Here is a 27,596-nt window from a genome sequence, read left to right on the forward strand (position 1 = left end):
CAACTATAAATGGCCACGCTAATTAATATGATATGTTACAGGATTAACCTCTCTTATCAATATATATATATATATTTTCCAGAACACTTTTACAGCTAATTTCTAAATCAAATATCTGGATTTGTAAATCTTAATAATATATCAAATTCCTCTATTTAAATTTAAATACTATTAACCTGTATATCTATAAATGTTATAGAATCCCAAATCTCAAAATAGTGTTATGAAATAATATTTCAAATACTTACAAATCTAAATAAAGCTATATCAACCTTACTATACAATAATTAATTAATTAATCTATAATAATCACAATTAATCACAATTAATTATTTAATTCAATCTAATCAATGCCTACAATCAAATATCTATACCTAAATAATTAATTATCACCTCCCTTTTTTGTGTGTGTTATAACCAAATATAAACTACAATATTACTAATGTATCAATTAAATATATATAAATTATATTTACCACATTCAAAAATCAGTTAAGTTGGTGTCAAGAAATAATTGTTGCAATCCGCAAATTTAAAAGCTTAAAGTGTCTTAGTATAATTGTTCAGTTCTTCAAGATTCCTTCACCGAGCGCACCGGAAGAGTTGCTGAGTAATGTCTCTGATTTCACTATCTCACCACACTTTCCGCTGTAGTCATTTCTCCTTTCGTTTGAAAGTTTAACAAGTCAATGTTTAGATTCAAAGTCTCTTTCTTTAATAAATCTTCTCCACTTACTACAGCTCCAGTCTAATAATCCAAAAGGAGAGCAGTAAATTATTCAGTTTCGTTCGTGGAATATTTAAAGTTGTAATTTAATTCCTTACTTCAAATCTCCCCCCATCTCAAGTTCGTCCTTCCAATTTTCCCCAAAGTCCACAATTCAAATCCTTCAAAGTTCCCTTAAATTACATTATTGTTCTTTCTTTCTTCTTTTTTTCCTCTCCCCCAATTATTATCAGTCTCTCAGATCCCTCCAATTCTCTTATCTTCTCTGTCTGATCGCTCGCGTCCTTACCCTCTTCCATCTCATGAGCCCTTTCGCTTTCGCCGCCGCTCGTATCTGCTTTGGCCGCTGTTTTCGGGCTTCACTCCGACTAAGATACTCCAATATTCAATGCTCAATCAGGATCGCAAATTCTTTCACTTGCACTCTTCATTCACCACAGTCTGTCACTCACTCGCTTCCTCTTGTATGCAACGATCAAGGCTTTAGGACCGCCATTGCTGACAGTCTCTTGTTGTCGGTCTCCACAGGGTTTCTCTACATCGCAATGAGAATCGCCTTTTCAACACCACGACTTGAGTCTCCCCAACTGGCACACTTCTCTATAAGGTGCGTGCACCCCTAAGGGTCACTCCAACAGCAAGAGGAGATAGCATGAAACCCAGAGCAAGCTTCAGCACCTGCGTTCGCCCATATCTCATCACTGGAAGTCCTCTCCTCTTGGATTCTTGTAGGGTGGGTTCGGGTTACATGTCAACGATGGGTTGTAGTCTTCCTCCTAGTACTTATGGAGAAAGTCGTCTTGCCATTCCAGAGATGATGGTGGAGCTTCACGCTGCTGTGTAGGCCGGCCGTGGTTATCTTGTTGTACCTGTGAGCTCGAGTAGTATTGAGGTTGTGGCAGGAATGCTACTGCCTGTGGATTAAGTGTGGCAGGTGTCGTTGGTTGCATGTCTACTTGTCGAGAAGTCGTCGTGATCACTGGTGGGCTAATTTGCTTGCCCGGCAGGCCATGAGACATTGGGGTAGGGTTGCTGATCCTGGGAAGACAATTTCGGACTTTAGGTCATACAACATCAGTTGGGGAAGGTTTGCTGTTGGTGGGAAGTGAATCTCGTATTTTAGGTCTTACAACGTCAGTTGCGCGACTGACGTTTAGAGTCTGTGGTTGAGATTCTTCCCTGTACTCCCCTGGTTGTGGGAGATTTCTAAGTAACTGAGGCAGTTCCACCTGCTCATTTCGTAGTGAGTGCTGCTCATCCACATAGCCCTTGACCTGTGTATCTGGGCTCTCTTCTCCCAACTCTTCGAGGTCAAAGTTGAAGGGGGCATTGTCTGGCATCTTCTGCCATACTGCAGCCCGTACCTTCTTTGTTGCCAAGTCTCTTCACTGTTTGTCCAACTCCAATTTGGCCTGCGCTGTGGGCTGAGCTTTAGCTATTTCTGCCTGTTGAGCCACTATTTCTGCCTTCTGCCGTGTCACCTCCTCTGTTGCGCGTAGATCTGTGTCTGCTACTGCAGCTTCTACTTCAGCTTCTGCAGCCCGATCAGCATAACTTGCTGCTTTGGAGGCCTTAGATGCACCTCTGTGACGGGAGGATGCTCTGGAGGGATGGTGAGACCCAGCAGCAGAGAATTGGCGTGAGACCCTGGAACCTGCTGGCGATCTAGTCAGTTTGGGATGGAGGGAAGAGGCTTTCTTGGAATGGTGGGAGGAGGCCACATGTGATCGAGGAGCTATGTTGGACATGGCCCACTCCACTGACACTTCTTCCAGCTGTAGCACATTGTGGAGTGCTGCATGGAGGGCTTTTTTGCTTTCCTCAATGCAGTCTTCGCGTTCTTTGTGAAACTCCTCAAAGGATTGGATGTGTGCTTGGAGTTTTGGGTCACCCAGTCTTGACTGGATGGACTTGAGTTTATCTTCACTGTTTCTCCACCGTGCGAGAAGGGCATCTAGATCATCTAGCAATGTGCGGATTTTCTTGGGGGGCAGCTTGTGTTTGGGGCATCACAGATCTCCTCTAGCTCCAACCATGAATCTGCATAGTGGCGATATTGCCCCTCCCAATCTTCCTGTAAGTGTGCTTCCATGGGTTTGGTAAGCTTCTTATTCTTCCTGAGGTCGTAGGCTTCATGAGGTCCAGCTACCTCTGGTTTTGGGAACTGGGCTCCATGTTTATATCTAGGGTGGGTGGAGGGTTCAAGTCCTCTGGTACTTCAAGGGCATCTGTCATGGCTGAAGAAGTTGCCATGCTTCAAATTGGCAAAGGTGAATTTTGGAAAATTTAGTGGTTTTTCATGTAATTCCCTTTATTTTGCTAAGGGGCGCTGTGCGCAGGTAGCAGAAAGTAGGAGTTTCTGCTAAATTTAGTACTTGAGCACATAGGTGGTGCTGCAGGATCTGGGCGGTGCTAATACAGTACACAATATGGCTGCTTTTAGAGTGCGTTTTGTGCTTTCTACACAAGTTGGCACTATAGGAGGCGTTGTCGCTAAGTCTGAAAGACGGGTTTGCCTGTTAGTGTTGTTTGCTACACAAGTTGGCACAATAGGCCTGTTGGTGGTACTGGCTAGGTCTGGAAGACACTGTTGCTAAGCACAGGTTAGGCTGCAGGTAGTACTGGAACCTTGAATTAAGTTGTTAAATGTTTCCACAATAGTCACAAAAATCAGAATTTTCATTGGTTAAACACTGGTTAAATTTGGGAAAGTTCCTATAATTCTTGTGAAAATTTGAAAAAAATTCTTTGAATTCTCTGGGAAATTTCTTCTTTGACCACCAGATAGTGCTGTGGACTGCTTTGCCTGAGACTTTAGAGGGGGTGAGCGCCAAATGAATTTATTGCTTACTTGCTGGAAGAGAAATTCATCAAACAAATGCAGCAATCCAAAGGTTGCATGCAGTGTTATACTTTTTTTTTTTTTTAGTAAAGATAGAAGATGGATAAACTCTAGGCTTTCAAGCAAAAAGAGATTGCTCCTTTGTTCATATAGCTGCTTGAATTAGCCTTGTGTCTTGGAAGGGGGGGAATGTGCTCCTTTGCTTTGAACAAGATCCTCCACTAATGATTTATAACCCGAATAAAGTGGCCAGAGAACTGCAGGGGCCTCACTTTATTGTATCTTCGACGCAGCCAAGAGCCTAAGAAATGCTAAGCTTTTCAGTTTGAATGAGCAGAGCAAATTTAGCTTTCCTTTTAGAACACAAGAAGAGATTACTTTTGACTCTTCATCTGCATTTGAAAAGAGTATGTAGATAGTAACTGAGGGAAGACAGGGGTACATGGATCATACCTGGCTCCTCCCTTTGTTTGCAAATTAGTTCTTTCTGAGTTAGGAGCTGTAACTTGAGACACAGCACTTATTTTGCTGAAGAGAAAAAGGGGGGAATTTGCCCCTTCCTGCATCCACGATGAGAGGTTTGAGGGAGTAGCATGCACATTTACTCCTGCCTTCAAAATATCTTAGTCTTTATTGCAGGGATTCAAATTTTTACTTTTGGGAGTCCAAATTAATCATCTTTTTACTGATGGGCTTCAGGACTTCAAGCTTGTACTATCATTTACTATTCTGTCTTTTGGTTCACTTGCTGAATATAAAGACAGATAGAATAACTCTACAAATTCTTCCATACAAAGTTTCTTTTATTGGATTATATTAGGTATCCTTAAAGTAACTCACAGTTATGTCAAGATGCATATAATGTCCAATTCTTTGCATAGTTGAAATCGTAGTGTAAATGATAGCAATCTTTCTATCCCATATTTCATCCCATAGTCGTAGAATCAGGGGGAGGAGCTGCCACCATGAGGCTGTGTTCAGGCAAAAGTGAAGAAATCTCCCCCGACCCACCAAGGGTCTATTCAGTGACAAATCAGGGTTACAGATATGACCACATGACATGTACTACATTTCCCAGGATACCTTAGTTTACATTTACCATGATGCATTCCCTTAAGGGGACAGCTCTCAATTCCTAACTAACTATCCCAAATCCCATTAACTCTAAACTGTCTGGACAGCACAGACCCTCAATGGTAGGAAGTATAGATATTTGCCTTTGGATGATATAGGGTCGCAATTTCCAACAATCTTGAAAACTGTTATGTAATCAAGATGATGATTGCATGAGTAGGAAGTTTTGAAGCTTCTTCCACCATCTCTTGAATTCCCTTTAACTCTCTGAATATCTCTCAAATGCAAGCCAATTTGGCTAAGTGGTTGAAGCATCTGGCTGGAAACTGGGAGACAATGAATTCTTAGTTCCACTTTAGGCATAAAATAATCTGGCTGATTATTGGACCAGTCACTTTCTCTCAGCCCTAGAAAGAAGGCAAACTATTTCTGAAAAATGTTGTCAGGAAAACTACAAGCAGTGTCCAGGAACTGGACACAACTGAGTTGGAAAAAAACAGTATGTTTCAAATGGCATGGTATATAAATCTCCCTTCAGTTGATAGCTGTACACTCCCTTAGAAATAATCACTTGGAGACCAAATGCTGGCAATAAACAATGCCAGAGCCCCGAGTGCACAGAATTAGACCCACAAAGTGGCCAAAGATAACACCAAAGATGGCTGTAGTATTTTCTTAAGTGTTTCAGCCCTACCCCCTTAGCTCTTTCTGGTTATTCAAATTAATCAGAAGAGCAGGAATGGGGAAATTTCCAACACACATGACTCAGAGCACCCATTTAGGGCATTCTTAGATCAGCATAGATTTCACCACTGAAATTCAACAGTTGAAATGCCACATTTATGTGGCATTGCTAGGAAAATGTAAAACCTTACATCCATCCTCCAAATTGACTTGGAATGTTGCAATGCAGTTTTCAGAGGCTGCACATAAAAATGTGTAGGTTCAGAGAAATACATATGGGAGAAATTTGCTTGCAAACGATGTGGATGTGACAGACAAATAGAAATAGTCCTCAACTTACAACAGTTCATTGAGTGACCATTCGAAGTTACAATTGCTGTGATAAAAGTGACTTATGACTGTTTTTCACAACCATAGAAGCATTCCCAGTCATGTGATCAACATCCATATGCTTGGCAACTGATTCATATTTGTGACAGTCGCAGTGTCCTGGGGTCATGTGATCACCTTTAGCACCTTTCTTACAAGCAAAGTCAATAAGGAAATGAGATTCGCTTAACAATAGTGTTACTAACTTAGCAACTGCAATAATTCATTTAACAACTGTAGCATGAAATGTAAAATCGGACTAAACTCACTTAACAAATGTCTCACTTAGCAATATAAATTTTGGGCTCAACTATGGTCGTAAGTCAAGGACTACCTGTAAATGAAACGTTGTACATAAATTTTGGTGAATATGAAAACATGCCTTCTCTCTAACCATTTTCTTAATAATAATTTATAGCATCTTACATTATTCCCTAGGCACTATTGTGGGAAGGAAAAGCTTGTTCTTATTACAGATAGTTCTTGACTTATCTGTATGACCACAAATGGTACTGAAACTATTGAAGTTAAGCAATGTAACCATTAAATCATTCACATTTTATTATCCCTTTTCCATTGCTGTTAAGTGAATTGAGAGCCGGTTTGGTCTAGCAGTTAAGGCACCAGGATTAAAACTGGGAGACTGTTGAGTTCTAAAAACCAGGAGACCATGAGTTCTAATCCTGCTTTTTTCTACACAGTACATTAATCTAAGGAAATAGATGACAGAGAAACTAAGGGAAATATTGTAATAATAAAGGCATTTGGATAGGAAATTTTAATTATGTGATGTTAGAGAATAAATATAATTTTCTTCTAAACGTAAGATAAAATGTTAGTGCCATATTTATTTAATATTGTTAGTCAGAATGTTTTTAAGAATTCTGTTAAATAAAAGAATATTTAAGGTTGAGCAAATCATACTATGATTTGTATAGAACAAACTTCTCTTTCTGTTGACATATGTAGGAATACTAGCTCTACAGGTCAAAAGATCTGGTACAATTTTCTTTCAGCTTAATACATTTTCTAATACAATAGAGAACTGAACAGCCACTAATGGAAGATGATGGAGCTCCTATAACCCTTTATGAAAAAGGTAAGATTTGGCGCAATAAAATCCTCTACTAAAAACACTGGGACCTTTATGCCTCTAGATTTCATGCAGGATTTTAGATGGTGATCTTCATTCTTAAATAGTCTTCTAATATCACCACCATCACCATAATCTCACTCAAGGCATCAACCTCTGGTTTTAGTAAGTGACAATGATAAACTAGTCTACCGGAAAACCCTTGACACTACTAGTATTATTAACTAGAACAACAACAAAAAATAAGGTGGATACAAGCTCAGAGCAACTGTTTACTTAAATATATTTAAGAAATCTCACTCTTCCTAGCATTGCAGTTATATATTCTAGCGCTTTGACCAATTCAAAAACTGAAATTTACAAGCAGTTGTAAGATTATCTCAATACATTAAGAAAGTATTGCATTAACACTTTTAAGTACCCACTGGTTTGGTATTCATCTGTATTTCACAATCTGCTTCATTCCCTTAAGGCAAGCTTCGGCAAAAATGTTATAAAACTCAGGATAAACACGAATGCTGCGTTCTAATTGGCTCCTGTGATGTCACATGTTTAACCAGATCGTAAGCAGCGTATGCAACAAGGGAGGTTGGCGTTCCTCTTTCTTAACCTGGTGGTGTGACTGTTTCTCCTTTCGTTTTTGAACGTACGAGTTCATTTTATTTTCTAACTCTCATCATCACAATGCCTTTCGCAAGGATCCGAAACTCTGGCACATAATGATCTAGAAAACCCCTTCATACAAAAAAAAAGTTTATATAGTTTGCCTTAATTACAATGTTTACAGTAATTACAGTGATCTTCGCTTTCAAGTTCCACTATCACTTTTATGGTTGAGGTACTTGTATTAAATTATCATACAATTGGTTTCGAACAATCTGAATTGTACTAAGACTGGTGTAATTTTAAACTCTTTCGATATAAATTTTTAAACCACTACTACAACATCATAAAATTAATTTTTAGTCTACATTCTTTTATAAATAAAATCTCAAGACTTGGAGGAAATCACCCTCTGCCTCCTTCCCGTGTCCCTTCCTCAAATAATAATTTGTCCATTCTCTAGTTATCTGGAAAAGATTTTAAAAAATCCACACCTCCTCTCTGCATACCTACGAACATGGACTTGATATTTAAAGGCTGCTTTGGGCTTGTTTTAAAGGGTGCTATATCGAAAATGGATAGAATTCAGAAAGTTAGAATGAACTTGCTGGAATTCCAATATATGCTTAAGTGAAAAGGAAATGCAAGAATACGTTTACTTGGATATAGAATACTGATCAATCTGATTCATTCTAAATTAAATGAATATGACTGAAACTGCCTACTTTATTGGCAAAGAGCTGAAACAAATGGAAAAATTGCGGGGAGGGGGGAGCACACCATGTGAATGGAATAATGGCATCCTTCAGTCTATTTATTGTATAATTTATCTATTAATTCAGTATAATTCAAGATGATTTCAAGATAATATAAATTCAAGATAGCCTTGCAAAAGTATAAGGAAACATGCATGCACAGAGAAACATATATTGAGGTACAATACTTCATATTCCTTACAGCCTAATTTTAATTCATTAGCATTTCTGTGTATGAGATGCATTAACTCTCATTAGCAGTGAATACAAATACTTGCAAATAGACTCATGCAAAAGAGAAAACACTTGAATGGGATCCTAGTGATAAAATGTCGGATGTTGTTTCATAGGTAAAGCATATAACAGAAATGAATGAAAAATACTAGTGAATCTCGCCCCTTCAGAAAGGGCATCAGCCTTTTCAATAGTTTAATTAAATGTTCATTCTTGCAACCAAAAAGTTTCAGCCTCCAAATCTTCCCCAGGTTAATTCAAACAAACTCCTTCTAAATAATGTTTATAAGTGATTCAGCTTTTGACTATCAGATCTGAACATTTAAATGTGCTCCTGAGAAATTATCTAGAAAATTTGTGATTTCCTTTGCAAAGAAAACATCCTAATTTAAATTGGCTGCTTTAAAAAACAAAACACTTTCACCTATTAAAAACTATCATTATTTATTATCTTCTAATTTCAAGAATATCAAATTGCAGGAGAGAAATCCAATGCAAATTAGATAAGGTTATGTATTATTTAAAGTAAGACAAATAAATATAGATTGCTAAATGTAATTTAAAGGTTGACAAAAGGAAATTTTTTGATATTAGCCTTTTTAAAAGATAAAAATTGAGCAGAATTATTAGTTCTTTTTGTTATCTTTATATTTGCTGTATTGGTTTTTATTGAATACCATCCTCTTACAAATATGGTATCTCCTCATGCAAAAGGATCTGAATTAAATAATCCTCAAATTCCAATATAAAAATAGCACCAATGATGAAGAGAATAAAAGAACACCTATAAAAAGCACACAATTATGTTGGGAATCTCAAGCTCATTCATATCATTATCTGTAGGCTTCAGGCTCCTTCACTTCAAGATTTAATTTATATTAATTATGAAGCCTAGAAAATTATTTTATAGGAGATTATTTTGATCTAAAATCTGACATTCACTCAATTCTTAGAAACTATTATATGAGGAATGAGAGGAAGAACGTTTGTGTTTATTATTGACTACTATTAACATTTCTAAAGAACACACACAAAAGGCATTTATTGAAGCCAAAGGCAGCAATTGGTAGAATCCAGACTACAAATTGCACAAAAATCCCACTGAAATCAATGGGGCAAATTCTGACAACCTTGTTTTATCTTTTCAAGGGTTACTAAATTCTCCTAATCCAGGCCTCTTGTTCACTTATCAGATACTTTACAGTAAGTATCTGATTTGAATGTGAAAGGGTGCTGTCTACAGAGCCTGACCATGGACTCTGCTCTCCCCCTTAGTTGCTGACTCCTTATCACTCCCCTTAAGCAAAAGGTTGATGCTTTAGAAACTTTGCTGAATAAGAAGGGTATGACCAAGTCAGACTGAGCAACCTGGGTGTATTTCTCCTGGAGAGAAGTGGGGATGTGACCTTGCAGAAGGTCAAGATCTGTCCTCCTTCAGCTTAGACTGAAGGTCAAAAATGTGCTTAAGTTATAGGAGATCAAAGGGGGGGGGAATCTTTCTTAAACTGGTTTGATGATGGAACCGTTTATTCAGACTTGTGATGGGTGTCCTTGGCTTGACATCTTCAAGCAGAAAGTAGGGGAAGCCTTTGAGGTGCTTCCATTGGGATCCCTCTTGGCAAATCTGGCCTTTTCTAAGGAGGCAACAACACCTCAGAAGATCTCAGGCAGCAACCAAGGTTTTCAAAGTCCCTCTGACAAACAGGAAAAACAATTTCTAAACTGTAAAGTGATTCCTCTAGAACAGGCAGAGTTAAAAACGTTTGAGCAAGGTTGAAAGCCTCCACAGAGAAGAACTGAAGCTGGGGGAGAGCAGAAAGGATATTTTGGTTTCTATTTGGATCACGGGTGCCTGTAGTTGGTGACTTGTGCAAATTAGAGGGGGAATTGGGACAAACGTCCCGTCTGGAAAAAATCCAGGAAAATTTCCTCCAGTATTTTAATCTACAATAACGCAGAGCTACACGGATTTAAAGGAGATCCTCTTTTTTTAAAAAAATGCCTCAATCACCTACTCTAGGATTTCAGTGGTCTATCCCGAAAATAATTAAATATGAACACGGCTCATTCAGCCCCGCCCCCCTCAACTTTAAATAAGTAGGCAAGTTTTTCATTTTTCTTTTTGGCTTTCCAAACATTGCCTCGAAAGAAAGCAATCTCTTTCGTTGAGTTTACCGTAAAGCTCGACTCCACTCGCCTTTCTATTCATTGCTGTACAACAGACTCTATATATAGCACGAACAAGGCTCAGATTTGCCATTTTGTTAGAAAACGAAGGAACTTTGCGCAATTAAAACAATTTTATTGCGTAAGGGAGGTTTCAGCAGGAGAATTTCCCGGAGGGCTCATCTTTCAGTTGCTTAGCAATGGTGCAGTGAATGAGACATCCCCACCCCGGTTTGTTACAGGACATGCGGTTCGTAGCGCTACACTTACCATTCGCTTGTGGGTGGGGAAGGAGAAGTAGGCAATTCTATAGCCCAAGTGTTCTTGCATCATCTCGAACAATTCCTAGAGCCATTGCTTCGCCTCCTCTTTGCTCTGACGCCTCTGTTAGTAACAGTCGTGCTTGTATGTGCAATGTTACTTTTAGAAAAAGCCAGGTGGTTATATTTTTTTGATTTCTCCATTTTGTTGTTTTGTTTTGATGAGAGGCTGGTGGTAAAGGAGGAAGGTCACACGACTCCCCCCCCACACACACCTTACTCAGCCGTCCCAGGAAACAACTTTTCTCTAATAATGTTCTCTCTAGGCTCTTGCTGCAGGGAGATGGGGCGTGGAGGGTGTTACTCGTTAGTGGGTAGGGAGCAGGAAGCAGGACGATTTTAAGATCGGTAGCAAAATTCTTGCCCACCTCCTCCCCGCTAATCAGTACAACCTTTTACGGCGTAGCCATGAACTTGGGACAAAGGAAAGGAAGGGAAGGGAGAGGAAGGAGGATAGGAGGGCAATAAAATCGTTCACTGGGGAATTGTTTGATTTCCCAGAGCCACAGATAACACAAGATTGCCAAATAATCTGGGGGGAAGCCCACATGGTTTAAAAAAATGGTGCAGATGCTGGGAAAATTAATGAAAGGGAGAACTGGGATTTTGGCTTTTGGAGAGGACATACTGGGGGAAAGAGAAAGGTGATTTGGAGACCACTGAGGTCAGTTTCAACATAGACAATATTTAAAGCTGAGAAATTATGAAATTTGCAAGATAGGAATGAAAATTCCTAGAAGGAATCAATAAATGGAGATTTAGGCAGGGCTTTGGGGTATGTATCTAGAGTGGATCCCAGCAGAATGAGCAATAGGGGCCCCAACATAGGTTGCACAAATGTCATGCATGTTGAACACAAAGAACACACATTGGCAACACAGGTACAGGAAAGTCTTCTAGTGGAGTTCTACTGATACTATATTCTTATGTTATTGGTCGGTGTGTGTGTGTGTGTGTGTGTGTGTGTGCGCGCGTAAGCACATGCACACGCGCGCGCACACCAAAAATACATAAGTGGTTTGACATTGCCAAGGGTCTGCTTTCTAATCTATAGCCCTGGGAATTTGGCCTCTTCTCCAAACACTCCAAAGTCATATCAAACTAGTCTTTGGTCAGTCAAATCCAGTTAGCAAAGTGCTGCCATTTGCACTCTAGGCAAAGGGGATTAGTCTAAGTATGTTAAATGAAGTAAACAAGCACAAAGAGATGATGACCAAGCCCAAGATCATAGGAGATGGTGGTCTTGGAATCACAGCTGCGATATGATTAGGTTTTTTCAGATTTTGGACCGACATATATAAGGAGACAGATGGTCCTTTAAGTGGTAGTGTACAGCTAAGTCGGTCCACTTAGGTTTGAGGGGAAAGGATTCCATTCTGCTAAGTTGAGTCCTGATCCCAGATCCTGTCTTTATTAAATAATAGCAGCTTCAGTAGAGATTTTAGGATTCAAGGAAAGAAACCGAGGGGCCATCAAACATTTATTAAAGCCAAGTTTCCACACACACACAAGTATGTTTATTTGGTTGCCTTTCAGCTCCTGAGCATTCAGCAAATCTTATAGAGAAGGGCTCAGTGGCTTCAATGATGTCATGACAATTGGGTAGATAAAGTAACAGCAACTAATAAAGGTACATAAAGGTAAAGGTAATTATTTGAACATTATCTAGATTATTGTTATTCGATTTTTTATTTACTTAGCAACATTTCACAAAACATGATCTAAAACAATAAAAACCATAAAATATGTTCCATTCTCTCTCCGAAGTATTTTCTAAAAGCATACATAGAAAAAAAGTAGGATAGAATAAAATGGATGCAAAAGTTCTTATCTTTCTTACAGCTATATGCTATAACTTAGATCAAATTGTCTAAATCTGCTATTCAGTCAGATCTACTAAGTGTGTCCTACTCAGCTATTTAAAAATTACTGCCTATATTTATTTCCTTGTCTTATAGATAGGAATGTGTATTTTCAAAAAGTTCAAAAAGGTTGCTATGCAGGCTAATCTGAGAAAGATATTCCATTTATTTCAGTTTAATATTTCAATAAGAATTATTTGTTTAGCAGCACATAATTTGAAAAAGTGGTATATAATATGGAAAAGCTTTATATCAAAAATATATCTGAATTAAAATTATGACTGTTTCTAGCACTTCAAAAATATAATCCCAAAAGCTTGAACAGTCCCTTGGGGATTCATTTAAAATCTCTGTAAACTACAAATTACAGAGTAGAGATTATTATTGCAAAATTACTGGAAGGAATACCGGATTCCTGAAACACAGGAAGCTACATAAGATTATATCAAGTTCATGGAAATAAATGGCACAAACCTTTGTAGAATATTTGATAAACCTTTTCTCTAGTTGGAGAAAAGAACAAGTTTACATTAAGTTGGAGACATGTTAGTTAGATGGATTAATTGAACATTCAAAGTTAGGCCTGAAGAATGTTTAAGAGGAAGAAGGTTATGAAAAACCAGCCAATGTTGAGTAAACAAGCCATCCTTAAACTATAATGTGTATCAAAAGACATAACTTGTGTGAACACAGCAATTGTATTTTGTTTAGCTGGTTTTAGGTTTAGCTTTTGCAAGGGATGGATTATAATTAGATCAAATCCTATTGAGAGCAATAGAATTAACTTAGTTATACCCTGATTAATTTTAACAAGGCAAAAAAATTCTTGTTAAAACTAGCCAAATTGCGTAGTAGAAGATTGCAAACTTCTTAGTTCTCCAAAACTGTTATCAAATTAGATGGCATAAAAGCAGGAAATATGCCAATAAATAAATTCATACTTAAATGTCTAAAAGTTGCAGAAGTTGTCATAGATTATGGTATCACTTTTATTATTTCTGTACCTAGGGAAATTTTCCAGCACATCCAGAAACTAACTGGGCAATTTCAAATAAAAAGACTAAAATATTTCATTCATTTTTGAGAAAAAAAAACACCTTACCAGTAGTTACTAATATATTTAACTCTTCTCTCCCACTCATACACACGTTTCATGCTTGTGCCATGCAAGTTAAACGAATCCAATGTTCCCCTTTCCCTTTTTCCCCTCCCCTCCCCCTCTTAACTTTAAAGACTGGAATGTTAGCTCTTTCTCCGGAAACAACTGCAACAACTGCTGTTTTGCCATTGAACTTGACAATAAAAAAACTTATTTTAGCCCCCCTTTTTTTGTCCACACAGCTTTGTGTATAAGGACGTGGGAGGTCTGTACAAAACCTCACCCAGGAACATAAATTTGGGTGGAGGGCTAGAAGTTAAAAGGAAAAATGGGGATTAGTTAATGGGACATCTAAACTAGAACTGGGAGAGAAAGAGAATTTTTGAATAGTACAAAAATGGCTAACCAGATGGTGAAGCACAGAGACAGAGGCAAAAACACAAATTCCTTTTGTGTAAAAAGTATTTTATATTAAAGACAAACCCCATGCTTTAAATATAGGGGAAAGCGTGAGTATGGTGTGTTTTGTTTCTTTCTAAGGCCTTAAAGAAGAATTTCAGGCATGCTTCCGCAAGCAGCAGGAAAGGTTTTTTTATAGGTTTTTCTCTCCCATCCCAATGTTTTGTAGCATTGGGAAAGTTGCCCTTGGCCCCTTCCCTCATCCCAGGTCCCCAAGTGAATCTAAATGAGAAAAGAGAAAGGGGGTAGGATGGGGAGGGGAGGGGAGGGGAAGAAAAGAAAAGAAGGATGTATATGCATACCAATGTCTGTATTCCACAAGAAGGGAAGGAAAACAGCTGTCATTAAAGGCTGTGTGATTTATAGGAATGGGGTACATAATAATCTAAGTACTTTGGAAGAGGGAAAGGAAAGGAAGTGGAAGGACCTATCTTAAGTCAAGCAGGGGAGGAATGAAGGAAGGAAGCCTTTGAGAAACTTTTTTTAATCTCCAATAACATTAGTCTATAGTAGCCAAAAATCAGGAGGAAAAGTCTAGTAGCACCTTCACCTTTTATAAAAACTTCTGGCTTTTAATAAAATTTATGTCAGAGAAAAAGATGTTACCAACATCTTTCTGACTTTGGTTTCCAAGAAACAAAGGGGAGTACACAATAAACATTCCACTGAGTTGTATGTAGCAACCTTTCCCAGATCTCTAATTCCCACTGTACATGATTAGCCTGTATGTTTACATCCATTGGGTAATGAACAAATCTTGCAAATATGCAGGCAATCAGAAATAATTTACCTAGATGATATTTGCTGCTGTTTCAAATTAGAACACGGGGTTTTTATATGTGACACTAATATTGATAGAACAAATTTTAGAGAAAATTTAAATATGTAGATTTATATAGACCTAAATATATAGTCTCGTTTAGTTAATTGCTATTAAACTCCATGAGACTAATTCCCTTGTAAATATGTTCAAGATTTTGCAGTTTAAAATATTTTTCTTTAAGGTCCTGAGTTGTGAGCGATTTTTAAAGATGAAACAACATTTGTATAGATGGAAGAGAGAAAGTACTTTGTTCTTGTCCCTACAAAGATCAATACTTCCCTTGATTCATTAGACTTCCTCTAAGATAAATTGGCACAGGGTCCCTACCTACTCCCAAATCTAACCCAGTAGTCTTTCTAGAATACTCTTACAATCGCCATTAATCCCAAACCAGCATGTAGCACATTTAGAGGCACCAACTTGTAAAGGCCAATCCCGCTGAAGTTAATCTAGGGTGAACTGAAATACTCTGCTGTAGCGTTAATTCCTGATGCTGAAATTAATTGGGCTTTGAAAGCAGAATTCGAACAGAGTTCATCTGAAAGAAGTGTGAGTAGGGGCACACGTCGCTGGCGCTGCGAACATTTGTCTCTGCACATGTCTCTCTGAACACAGACGCTCTAGTAAAATCAAACTTAAATCCTTTTAAGGTCCAGATAATGAATAAATGGGCAATTTCGATCACGGAATTGGTTTGCTGTTTGAATTTTATGCAGTGTGGTAAAATTATTATCAGCATTGGTGTGCTTGTTCAGATCAGTGTGAGTAGATCCGATGACGTGCTCTTCCCCACATTCTTACCCTGGTGTTTTTGATGCGTGCCAGCCATTTTGTTCATCTGGTTCTTTTGGCCGCAATTTTAGAAAAAGCAACTAGACAGAGGTTTGGTCTCTTCCAAATCCTCTCTCCCTCCCCCCCATCCCCTCCCCCCAATTCTCTGGCTGCAAACAAAAGGCAAAGCCTTCTCCATTCGGCTTCAGGAATTCATCTTTTTAGAAGAATTGAGTCAGGGACAAAAAGGATAATTTGGGAATGGACATTCCATGAATTGGAAATAGGGAAGGCAAACAATGAAGGTATTTTATTTTAGACAAGGGAATGGGGGTAGGTTTTGATTTGATTTGGAAGCAACCTACATTGAAATAAACAATACATTTCACACATACAGAAGATGTCTTTCTCCCCTCCCCCGTTTAAAATTGTGTGATTAAAATTGTGTGGGTAAGGTAAGTGATGTTGTATAAATGTATCTTCTTTAATTTACATAGCGTTATCCACTTAGACACATTCCTTGTTCACCTAGTTCAGAATGATAGTAATCACATGAAGGTCCACGAAAATATTCATAGAAGTTTATTGTTTAAAAAAAGAGAGAGAGAGAAGAATACACATAACAGAGCTTATTGAACATGCAACTTACTAATTTTCACTATTTTTAAGTTCAAAATATGGCAGGGGCAGATTTGGCTATTTAATTGCGATGTTTGTAAAATTAATAGCTCCAAATCAAGTTTGTCCTACTTTTTATCCTAAATTCAGATCTACAAAATAGGAAATTCTAGCTTTTGGAGGTAATTTTTAATGGTTTATTTAATCCGCCAAAATTGATAGAAAATGTGAAAGGAGACATAGGCGTAGACTAATTTCATTAATGTGGTAGGAACACATTAAGTAAAAGGAGTAAAGGGAAAGGCGAAAAAAAAGAGAGGAGGGAGGAGGGAAGGAAACACTGCCGACTGTGCTAAACCTTGCAACCAGAAGGTGGTGCTCCTGGCTTAATATTGAAAGCAAGCATAGTTTCCTTAACAAACCTTTAAAAACCACACCCATCAACACTGGCAGGACAAGCTATGTAAACAGGGAGCCGACCTCGTGCTAGCTAGTACTGATGATGTTACCTAGTTGGGTAATGAAAGGTCTCAAAGCAAACAAGGTGAGAGAGCACCAAGCTATATACACTATATTTTCCTCTATGGGAAGCTTCTTAAACTTATTTGGCTTTTTAAGAACCTCTACTTCCCAGGGTGAGAGACCTGAGTCAAAGTTAAAAACGACCTATCTGCTGGGAATAAACCAAGTCCTGACTTCTAGAGTCAAAATTAAACCATAATTTAAAGTGGATGGAAAATTGTTCTCCCCTTACCTTGCTACTGGACATAGCAAATATTGGTTGCAAAAGCACCTCTAAAGTAAGCTCTCTCCTTCCAATCTTTCATCTTGCGTTCTCAGGTTGATATTTTCATTATATGGGGTGCAACAGAGAGGGTATATGCGCACGAAGACTCAGAACTGGAGATCATCCCAGAGGATATCCAGTATTCCCCGTTTCCAAAATATATAGGTTCTCCTTTTTTGCTCCTGCATCCCTCTTTTTAGATGGATTTAGTTAGGGTCAAGCCCTGGAAACATCGTGTATCAGCTGATCTCCAGAAAGCCTAGAGAGAAATCTCTAGGTCTTTGGGTCGGAGGATCAACAGGCATTTCATGTTCAATAAAATAAAAAATACGAATTTCCCAAGTTTAGAAGTACATATTGAGGAATATGCAGGGCCAGTTTGGGGTAGTGATTTTAAGGCATCAAGAGTGAGTTTGGATCCCGCCTTAGGCACAAAGATAGGTGGGTGACCTTGGGTCAGTCACTTTCTATTCTAGGAAGGAGGCAAAAGCAAATCACTTCTACATATATCTATATCTATATCTATATCTATATCTATATCTATATCTATATCTATATCTATATCTATCTATCTATCTATATATATATATATATATATATATATATATATATATATATATATATCACTTCTACACACACACACACACACACACATATATATATATATATATATATATATATATATATATATATATATATATATATATATACACACACACACACACACACACACACACACACACACACACACACACACACACATTTCAAAAAAACCTGCCAGGAAAATTTGGGGACTTGTCCAAGCAGAGACGACACCATTCAACTGAAGAAGAAAAATATTGAAGAAAAAAATCTGGCTTCCCTTGTTGGTAGTTTGGCCAGTGCTTTGCTTTCTGCTTCTTTCTACCATATGGTTAAGGAGCATAACTGCGGAGCTTCTCTCCTCCCCTCCATCACCTACCAAGTAAGTAGGCACCGCACAGCAGATGCTATAAAATCACTTGACAAGCAAAGTCATTTTAAAACGTCTAACCTCCTGGAGACTGAGGGAGCATTTTTATCCTTGAACTTGGACCAGCGCATTTTCTTTTTGTGTCAACTTCTCGTTGAGTTTTATGCATTTAATTCTGCGAGACAACAGCCCCCGGAGAGGGTGTGAAGCAAGCCTGCTAGTTGAAAGGTGTGGTTATCAACACGGAGAGAAATAAATTGAGGCCCTAAAATAAAAAACGGGACCTTTGTCTGAGGTTTATGATCGACGCTTGAGAGAAGAGGCAGTCGTTTGCCGTAGGCCCTTGTTACAGATTAAAAGGTCGAAGTTGGATCCCAACGAGGAGTGGGAAATTGTTTGTAAACCGAGGAGCTATTTCCATTCTGTTCTTTGAGCTTTCTAAAGTTTCTTCGGAGAAAGAAAGGGCTAAAGAATAAAAGGCTGGAAGTTTCAAAATACTTATCACGGTCCCATATTTGGTTTCTCATGCATTTTATATCACATATGTATTCATTTTTAACTATCGTTGATCAAATAATAAATACAGTACCGCTTGTGCAATCTCTGTATTATTTTGGATAATGCATTATGAAATACAAAAATATATAAATAGACAATATACTTGCACATCTTCTCATCAGACTTTTCGGTAAAGCAACGTGCGGTTGGATATGTAGGGTGTCCTTTCCTATCGAATCATAATCAGTGTGAGCTCCAGAGACGTTTCTAAATACTTCTGCAAAATTAGAATTTTAGGAAAGATTATTTGTTTGTTTAGAGGTACTTCGAGGGCAGCGCCTCACTTCCCTTCTCAGGCTCCTCCCGCAGAGTTCCGCTTGCTTCGGCTGGTGGGTTGCAGTGGAAGTGTGGAGATCCGAGGGCTAACCAAGCCTTATGCGCCACTTTGCATGGCAATTTCAAAATCTCAGCCTCCAGATCCAATATATAAACAATAGATATTCGAAACGTAAATCTCTCTCGTTGTATTGACCAGGAAAAAAATCAGTTGCTTTGAATGGCCACTTCTCGGCGAACGATTTACAGCATCTTCCAGCGTCACCCAGCCGTTGTTGTGGCTATACAAAGCCTGCCTGTTGCCAAGGCAACTTGGAGACTCCATTGGACTCCATTCCACTCAGTTGGAAGTTTTAGCGATGACATCATCGCTGTTCTGTCGGCTCCGCGACCCTTTGAATGACGCCATATAACACTCCGTAAATCACCACTAAGATGATGGAACCTGCTCCTAAGTCGCCGAATGCTCTTCTCCCCCCACTTCTGAAGGCTCCGTGGATTGCAACGATCCCCCTTCCAACGTCTGAAGATCTGAGCAGACTTTCAAGGCAATAGAAAGCGGGAACTGTAAAAGTTGCACGATGGCTTGCAAAAGCGCGTACGCATGTTTCTATGCCCCTTTGTTAAATATATAGACAAAAACGTTATGATTCCAGAATGACTAGGGCAAAATTTGTGCCCGGAACTATAGCAACAAAACTTACTTTGATGGATACCTCTAAGAGGGAATAAAAATAATACAAAACATTAAAGATGGCTTTTCCTTCGGTATGCAGTAACTTGTGTTTATTACATTGCAAATTCCCTCACGGCTTTTTTCAGTGTCTTCAAAGGCACTTTTAATTAGTTTTTGGTAGTATGCAAATATTGTATGATTCACCATCAATATGAACAAAAGTTTCCGGGGGTGGTCAACCTTCATATGCGGCATGAAGTCTTAAAATAAAATATATAATAGTAATTGTATAGTGTAGGCAATTATCTGACCCCTCCGCAAAACAGATTATGCTAAGTATGCATGATCATAGGTGAGTAATACAATATATATATATAGCATAATATTGTACTGTGTGCACACCACATACATACACTACAATATTATACAGATTAGAGATTACTATTCTTTTACCTCTATTTTTATTCATTCTATCTTCATTCAGCTAAGAGAGAATGGCTCCCACGGCAAACGAGCCATCGAGGTCACTGAAAATTTATTTTACATTCGGGTCGATTTTAGGCGATTTTCTTTTTCTTGGGTGCCTTTTCGCTACTTCCCCACCCTCCTTGCCCCTTAAAGCAGCTCTGGATTACTGAATTTCAGACAAAGAAAGCAAGGTTGCAGAAGAAAAGCCCTAAGGCACCTTCTTTTCAAGGAAAAGAAAGGAAAAATAATTGCACACGGTCTTCTCCTTTTTCTCCTTCCGCTCTTACAAAATCAGGAAAAGAAAGCGGAGAGTATCGCTTGTTTTTTTAATCATCGGCTGTTCCCGCAGTGATTTGATTTAATTTAATTAATTTCTCGGGGGAAACAAAGCAGCAATAGCAACCATAATAATTAAAAATATATTATTAAGGACAAATTTAAAAGGTGACGAGAGATCAACAGAGGCCCCTGATAGGGCCGCCGCCTCTTAGCAGAAGGCCTCGGAGGGAGGGGGCGGGAGCCTTTGGAGGCCTCACGTGGGCGACCCCACGAGACTCCTTGCTCCCCCTGGTTTTTCCTTTGCCTCCAGGCCACCTTCCTTCCTTCGCGCGTGTCTCAAGAGGCGTCCTCACCGCCTCCACTACTGCCGCTGGCGCCTTTGACCTTGGCCACCACTTTCTTCTCCTTCACCCTCCGGTTCTGAAACCAGATGGTGATCTGTCTCTCGGTAAGGTTAGTGGCGGCGGAAATCCTCCTCCTCTTGTCCTTGGTGATGAATTTGCTGCTGGAATATTCCTTCTCCAGCTCTTTCAACTGCCCTTTGCTGTACGGGATTCGCTTCTTGCGGCCGCGTCGGAAGGTACAGCCCTCGGGGGGCGATTGACTTACAGCGTCTGACCGGAGGGAAGAAAGAGAGACGGGGGTTAAAGCAGCCGCGAGTGGAGGGGCAAACAGGCAGATTGGCAGGCGCACATGTTCAGTAAAGCCCCCCCCCCTCCTTCCAGCCCTTTGTTGGCCTCTTCTCCGGGGGGCCCGGAGAGGGCAGTGGGCGCTGGGATTCCCCCCCCCCAGTTTATCCCTGACCCCTCTTATTTTCACATTCCATTCCGGTTCTCCAAGACCGGGGTGGAGAGCCTGGAATCCCACTCTCTTTATATTAAATCTCCGTCAAAATATCTGCGCAAAATGCAGCAAGGCCCATAGCGTGAGCCAAGAAGCATTGAGGGAAACTGGTCTTTGTTTAGGAGGAATTTCTCTGCCTCCCCGTCCAAATAATTAGTGTTACTTTCAATTACCCTACCATGTTACCCTTGCAATACCCCCCCATTTTTCCAACCTTCTATCTCGAGGCAAAGTAGCCCTAGAGATTAATTTATTCTGATAATGAAAGAGAATAAAATCACAAAGGAGTTCGGATAAGGTAGCATACTTGTTGTGGGGTCAGATCTTTGCAAGCAAATTGATTTTAAGCTAAAATCTGTTGTGCAGCCCAATCCCTTTCTCTAAAACCTTATTCCCAGGTAAAACTTTTAAAGCAGGATAAACCTTTAGGCTATTATTCAAGGTCATAACTCTGTGTTTTAGCATGCTATTGTACTTCCAGGGTGTTGGAGTTGTTAATTCATATAAATCTGCAGATACAAGGCACTTTGCTGTCCTCAGTGTTTCTGCAAACGTTAATGGTGTACTCTTTCCTTGCACTTAATTACTGAATTTAAACAAAGCTACTTGAGCAGTAGTAATTGCTGCTCAAGGAATTCAATACTTGCCCCTTGGTTCTTTTGGAGGAAGAGTGTATTGTAGCTATTCTTTTAATGCTATTAAAACTGCTCCTTTTACTGAAATGCTGAAAGAACTAAATATAAGAACAACACAGACCTTGCACCCAGGCAGCTCATAGTGCTGTTACAAGGCAAATTCCATATCCACAAATGTACAATTTTGCAGTGAACTAAATTAAAAATAATACAAATGTATATCTGGGAGAATCTTTGGACATTAAATATTGCAAGGCAAAACAATTCATATTAACATTGCATAGTAGTCCACTCTAGCTTATACTTGTAAACTACCCAGACTGCATTTTTTAATCAAGCACAAGAAAGAAAATAGGAATTGTTTCTGTCACTACTAGCTATACATTCCTTTTAAAAAGCACAAATCTAAATGTCTATGTCTAAATGTCTATGAGAAATTTTTTACTCAAAATTATTTGTTGATTTCAACAAATAAATATTATTTCAGGTGTCTACTTTCAGTCATCATACTTTCATGCTTTATACATGAAATAAATCAATACAGATCTGAACATTAATGTAAAATGAGTCACTCTAGGAATTTAGTTGTGACTTATATAAGTTAAATAAAATGTATTTATTGCCAGTGTATAAAATTTACATCATTGACTGGATCTCTCTCTCTATGTATGTATGTATGTATGTATGTATGTATGTATGTATGTATGTATGTATGTATGTATATTATACAATGTGTTATATATATTCTTTTCTTAAGTTTTCGAGGGTACTTACATGTATGGTATTCTCACAGACGAACACAATACAGAAGCCTGATGATGGCAGATGAGATTCTGCCGAAACGTTGCTACAACTTTAAAAGCACAACTATAATGATGTGGGAAAATACCCGAACAAAGCTGAATACCCCATATATATATATACCCCATATATATATACACACACACACACACACATACATATATATAATATGGTATTATATGGTATATGGTATATATGGTATTTTTGGTGAAAAGCATGAGTTCACATAATGAGTTAATTTAGTTAAATATCATTACTCATGCTTTTTACAATTAAAAATCACAACTGATGAATTTTTTAAATTTCAGTGCTTATCCTCTAAACATGGTAATCTCTTAGATTTTAAATTGCTTTAAGTTGCATAACAATATTGGAAAATTCCTGACCTGTAAGATAGATTTGTTGGAATTTAAAGATTGTTTTTTTCTAATACTTTTTTTTATCTTTTTACTCTCTAATAACAATCTTTCTTGCAAATATATAGAGAAGCTGGCAAGTATACTGCACAGCAGTATGTGTAATGCTAAAACATTAATGCAAGATATAGATGCTTCTTGCAAGCTACATATGGTGTGATGCATTAACAAAAAGCAATACACATTTATGCAGTGTGAATTGTGCAGAATTACAGAATGTGAATAGTTTTTAATTTATTTAAAATTATGCAACTGTAAGTAACAATAATGAGAGCTAGTTTGGTATAGCGGTTAAAGCACTTGGCTAGAAATTGGGAGATTTTAGGTACAAAGCCAACTGGGTGACTTGAGCCAGTCACACTCTCTTAGTCCTAAGAAGGAGGTAATGGCAAACCACTTCCAAAATCTTGCCAGGAAAACTTCAGGGGCTTGCCCAGACAATCACCAGGATTCCACACTGACTTGAAGACACGTATGCACGCACACATACTCCTCAACAAGTAACAATAACTGTATCAATATTGTGCTTTAATAACTCAGTTGGGGAGGGGAACTCAAGTGATGCTTTCAAAGTAAAACAGTGGCAGAAGCCAAAATTGATGTACAGGAGGGAGATTATTTCAAATCACCTACAATCAATCAGAGGACAGTCATAATGGAGTCAATCAGTTTACTACATTTTCAAGTAAGTAAAATAATACACTCACCATTTAAGAAGGTTCTTCACTCCTCAGAAAATGAATAAGTTGAGTCTAAAATTACCTCATTCCACCACTGGGACCACAGCCATTAACAGGGAGAATGACCTGCAAATGCCCCATTTAGCTAATCCCATTCCTTTTTTATGGATTTTTTTAATATGTTGTTATTATTATTATCATTATCATTATTTTCTGAAATAACTGATATGGTAACTAATTTGAAATACTTTATCTAAGTAAGTGTTTTAAAATAAACACTTTTAAAAGAATGTGATTTTGTGATCTCTGGAAAGATGAGCCACTAGGGTGTATGCTATTTATGCATTTGTGAAACATTATATTGTGACTTATAACTCTGATATAGATTACAAAATTGTTTAGCTTGTGAAATCTATATAATTTTTATAAGATAGTATTTTATATGTAATCATATTCATCTTCAACTGTACTAGATAAGCTTAATAAAGTTGTACTAATGTAAGTAATAAATAAAAGTGAGAGAATACAATATGAAATGATGCACACAGTGTATTTTAAAATATTGGCTGGATAATATACCATTGAGATCTTGTTGCTACTAAAATGAAATTAATATTATGGCTTAGAACAGATACCTATTAACAAAATACTGTTTCAATGAATTGTCAATTTTAATTTAAACTTTGAGAAAGAATTTTCAACACTGAGCTCAAAATAAATAGGCAAATTTCTTTCCTGATACTGCACTTTGGGCAGACTCTTTCAAATGTGTGTATTGTTAATTAAAGCAGTGACAGTTAGTTTGATCTAATGATTAAGGTGCTGAATTACAAGTGGGGAGACCTGAGTTCTAGTCCTGCTTTAGGCCCAGAAGACAACTGAATAATTTTGAATCAGTAACTTTCTCTTAACCACAGGAAAAAGGCATGGATAAAACACTTCAAAAAATTCTGCCTAGATAACTACATGGATTTGTCCACGAAGTTCCAGGAATCAATACTTACTTGAATGGGGGAAAGCAACATGTTAAAAGCATAAACTTTAAAAAAAAACATAAAAATTAAGCAACATGGGAAAGAACATGATTGGATTTGTGGTTGCTAGTCAGAACAGCACTGAAAATAAACTGATTATCTTTCAATTAAAAATATTCACTTGTATTATAGGTCATTTTCCCCCTTGACATTCCCCCTCTCAAAAATATTGGGCTAGAGCTGGTAATAACCTTTTAAGCATAAGCTGGGGCAAACATATATTCTTATGCTTGACATTCGTAGAAAATTATTGTAGAAGTAACTTAAACAGAAGCATGTTGAAATGTAGAAGTATACAGAGGAAGGTTTTTATTTTTGTTCTGTTGTGCTATCTTGCCTATTTAGATTAGCTTCCAGAATAGCCAGTAAAAATAACAAATTAACTTTTAAGCCAACACTTGCCTGGCGACTGCTGATGAGGGTTGCATGGAGAAGCACATGTACTCCCTGAGAATTCTCACCAAATTTTACAAGCTTAAATTGCCGGTAATGGCTTGATGGGTTGCAACTATAAATTGTGGTGGCCTGGCCTTGAGACAGCACTAAAAGTAGCAGGAAGAGGGAGGTCCCACAATCTCTTAAAGCTAAATCAGACAGAATTTTAACCCCCAGCCACTTGTAGACCACAAAGAGAATCATAACACTGGGCAAAGGGATGGTGTTTAGAGAGGCTGCTCCTCAAATTGCCTCCCACCCCCTCTTTTTTCTTTTCATAAGAAAGACTGTCTGATCCAAGATACATTTAAAAACAATTTAAGTTGCCCTCCCTCTCCCTCTCCCCCACCCTCACTTTTTTTGGACACTCTAAAATGAATCTGGCAAATAAAGGGAAGGGGAGGGAGAGTCATCATATAGGGGAAGGGGAAAACATTTTGCAGTCACAAAATCAGAGAACTCTGTAGGCGTCTAGACTGGGATAGGATTATTCAGACTATCATGTAGAATTGGAGTTGGAGGGGCAGTTTTTGCAAGGAAAGTCTTGGCTGTTTTTTTTTGTTTTTTTTTTTGAATTCTTAGTCTGAGCTACCTTCTTCACAAAGCTCTGGGCCTTTTAGGAAATTCTGATGGAAGGTGATGATGGGAGTTGTACTCAAAAAAGGCAGTAAGTTGGGGAAGGTTGTTCTGGGTAATATTGCAACCTAGTAGTTTTTACAACCTCTTGTTGGCGTTAGATGATGTATGCCCAGCACACCTTGTGAGGCAGGAGAGCTCCCAAATTCCTTTTTCTCTTCCTTCCTGGGCAAATGCTAACTTTGGAAAAATCCTCTTGGTGCAATGAATACCCCAACCTGCATGCCTCTATCTTAAATTTGGGTTAATCTCTGATAGCAGATTAATAATATGGAGGGAGGCACTGTACCAACAATTTTCTGCATCTGTTGAAAAGGGTTTGAAGCCACTCTGTCCTATCCAATATTTTTTTTGGGGGGAGTCTTATTTCCAGGACAGCTTCAATTGTCGATGAAGAATCAAGAGAAGCCCAGAAGCATCGAAAGAGACACCAAGGAATGAAAAATATAAAATTCCAAAATGTCACTTCTGCGTCTAGTTTGCAGTTCTTCTATATAGACAATTTATTAGGGCAAAGCCTACTAAATAAATATCAAGTTGAAGTTTACCTGTCCTCAATTAAACTCTGCAGTGGACACTTGGGTTCATGCTAAGGGAAAAGGAACCATTTACCATGGAGGCATTGGGTTCAATCCTGAACAAATTACATCCTGACTGTTGCCAGCAATCCCCCAAATCCAATCTGTGGAAAATTATCATGCAAACAGGTTACCTAACTGAATTACTTTCCCCACATTTTTGCAAAATTACTTCTCGGGACAAAAACACACCCCTAGCTGGAAACTGGGTCTTCCAAGCAGAATAGACCCAAAACACTTTTCTGATGCTCCAGGACTGGTTCCTCAACCCTTCCCATTAGCCCGCCCCCCCAAAGACCTGCGAGAGTGGCAGTGTGTTCTTTCCTCTCCAGGCACTAAGCTTTACCTGTAAAGGCAGTTTTCCAAAAGGGCCCTGGAGGGTTGGGCTCCTTGGGGCAAAACACTTGGTTGTTCCAGCCCCCGGCCAAGGCCCAGGAGTCGTGGTAAGGATCGACGGGCAGGAGAGTTTCGTGCCTGGGGTCTCCCGGAGGTCCTCCGAGAGTCTGAACCACAGAAACGTCCAGGTAGCTGGTCATGGACTGGTAAGGTCCAGCGTAGCCCGGGTAGAATGCGAACTCAGCCGGGCGAGTCGTATAATCCTCTGGGGCGGCGGGGGCGCTGGCTGCAGCCCCGCAAACCTCCAAGTACTTCTCAGCTGTGTAGGCGGCCTGGGGCGGGGCTGGACACGGCTTAAGGGCGCTGCGGGCCACTCGGTACGAATAGCAGCCGCCGCTTAAGCAGCCGTAAGGGAAGGGCGAAGTGCTGCTGGCTGAGGGCGTCTGTGAGACAGCCGGACACGGGATGCATTGTTTGGCCAAAGAAGGCTCCCCTGAGCCGAAGGGAGGCAGGGGCGCATCCAAGGGCGCGTAACCGGAGGGGCCGTGCGCTGGGGGGCTGGACGCGCCGCCCGCCCCGGCGAGAGCCGCGTTCCTGCAGGGGCCGCCGGCCGGGAAGGGAGGCAAGCTCAGCAACCCATCCAGGTTTTTGCTGGGCGCCTCGTCCAGGCTCCTCCGGGCTCCTCCGAAGGCTGCCTCGGGCTCCAT

At 39.0% G+C, this 27,596-nt stretch overlaps 1 protein-coding gene across 1 annotated transcript; it reads right to left on the minus strand.

Annotated features, from left to right (window-relative positions):
* Positions 1-2,112: 2,112 nt before the first annotated feature.
* On the minus strand, positions 2,113-27,596 carry HOXB13 (homeobox B13). The gene is made up of 3 exons (XM_026669619.2): positions 26,900-27,596; positions 20,849-21,109; positions 2,113-2,690 (listed from the first exon to the last, which is right to left on the minus strand). Exons 1-3 carry the CDS (start codon positions 27,594-27,596, stop codon positions 2,113-2,115), a joined length of 1,536 nt encoding a protein of 511 aa, XP_026525404.2.

Source organism: Notechis scutatus, chromosome Z, assembly GCF_049901735.1.
Source record: "Notechis scutatus isolate UNSWTSFEM ecotype Mainland chromosome Z, rNotScu1.2, whole genome shotgun sequence".
NCBI lineage: Eukaryota > Metazoa > Chordata > Lepidosauria > Squamata > Elapidae > Notechis > Notechis scutatus.

Coding starts and splice junctions, on each gene's coding strand:
- HOXB13 (XM_026669619.2), bottom strand. CDS start 27,596: ATGGAGCCCGAGGCAGCCTTCGGAGGAGCCCGGAGGAGCCTGGACGAG. Junction 21,110..26,899: donor TTGGAAAACTGCCTTTACAG/GTAAAGCTTAGT, acceptor CCCTCCGGTCAG/ACGCTGTAAGTCAATCGCCC. Junction 2,691..20,848: donor CAGCGGCAGTAGTGGAGGCG/GTGAGGACGCCT, acceptor GCACATTGCTAG/ATGATCTAGATGCCCTTCTC.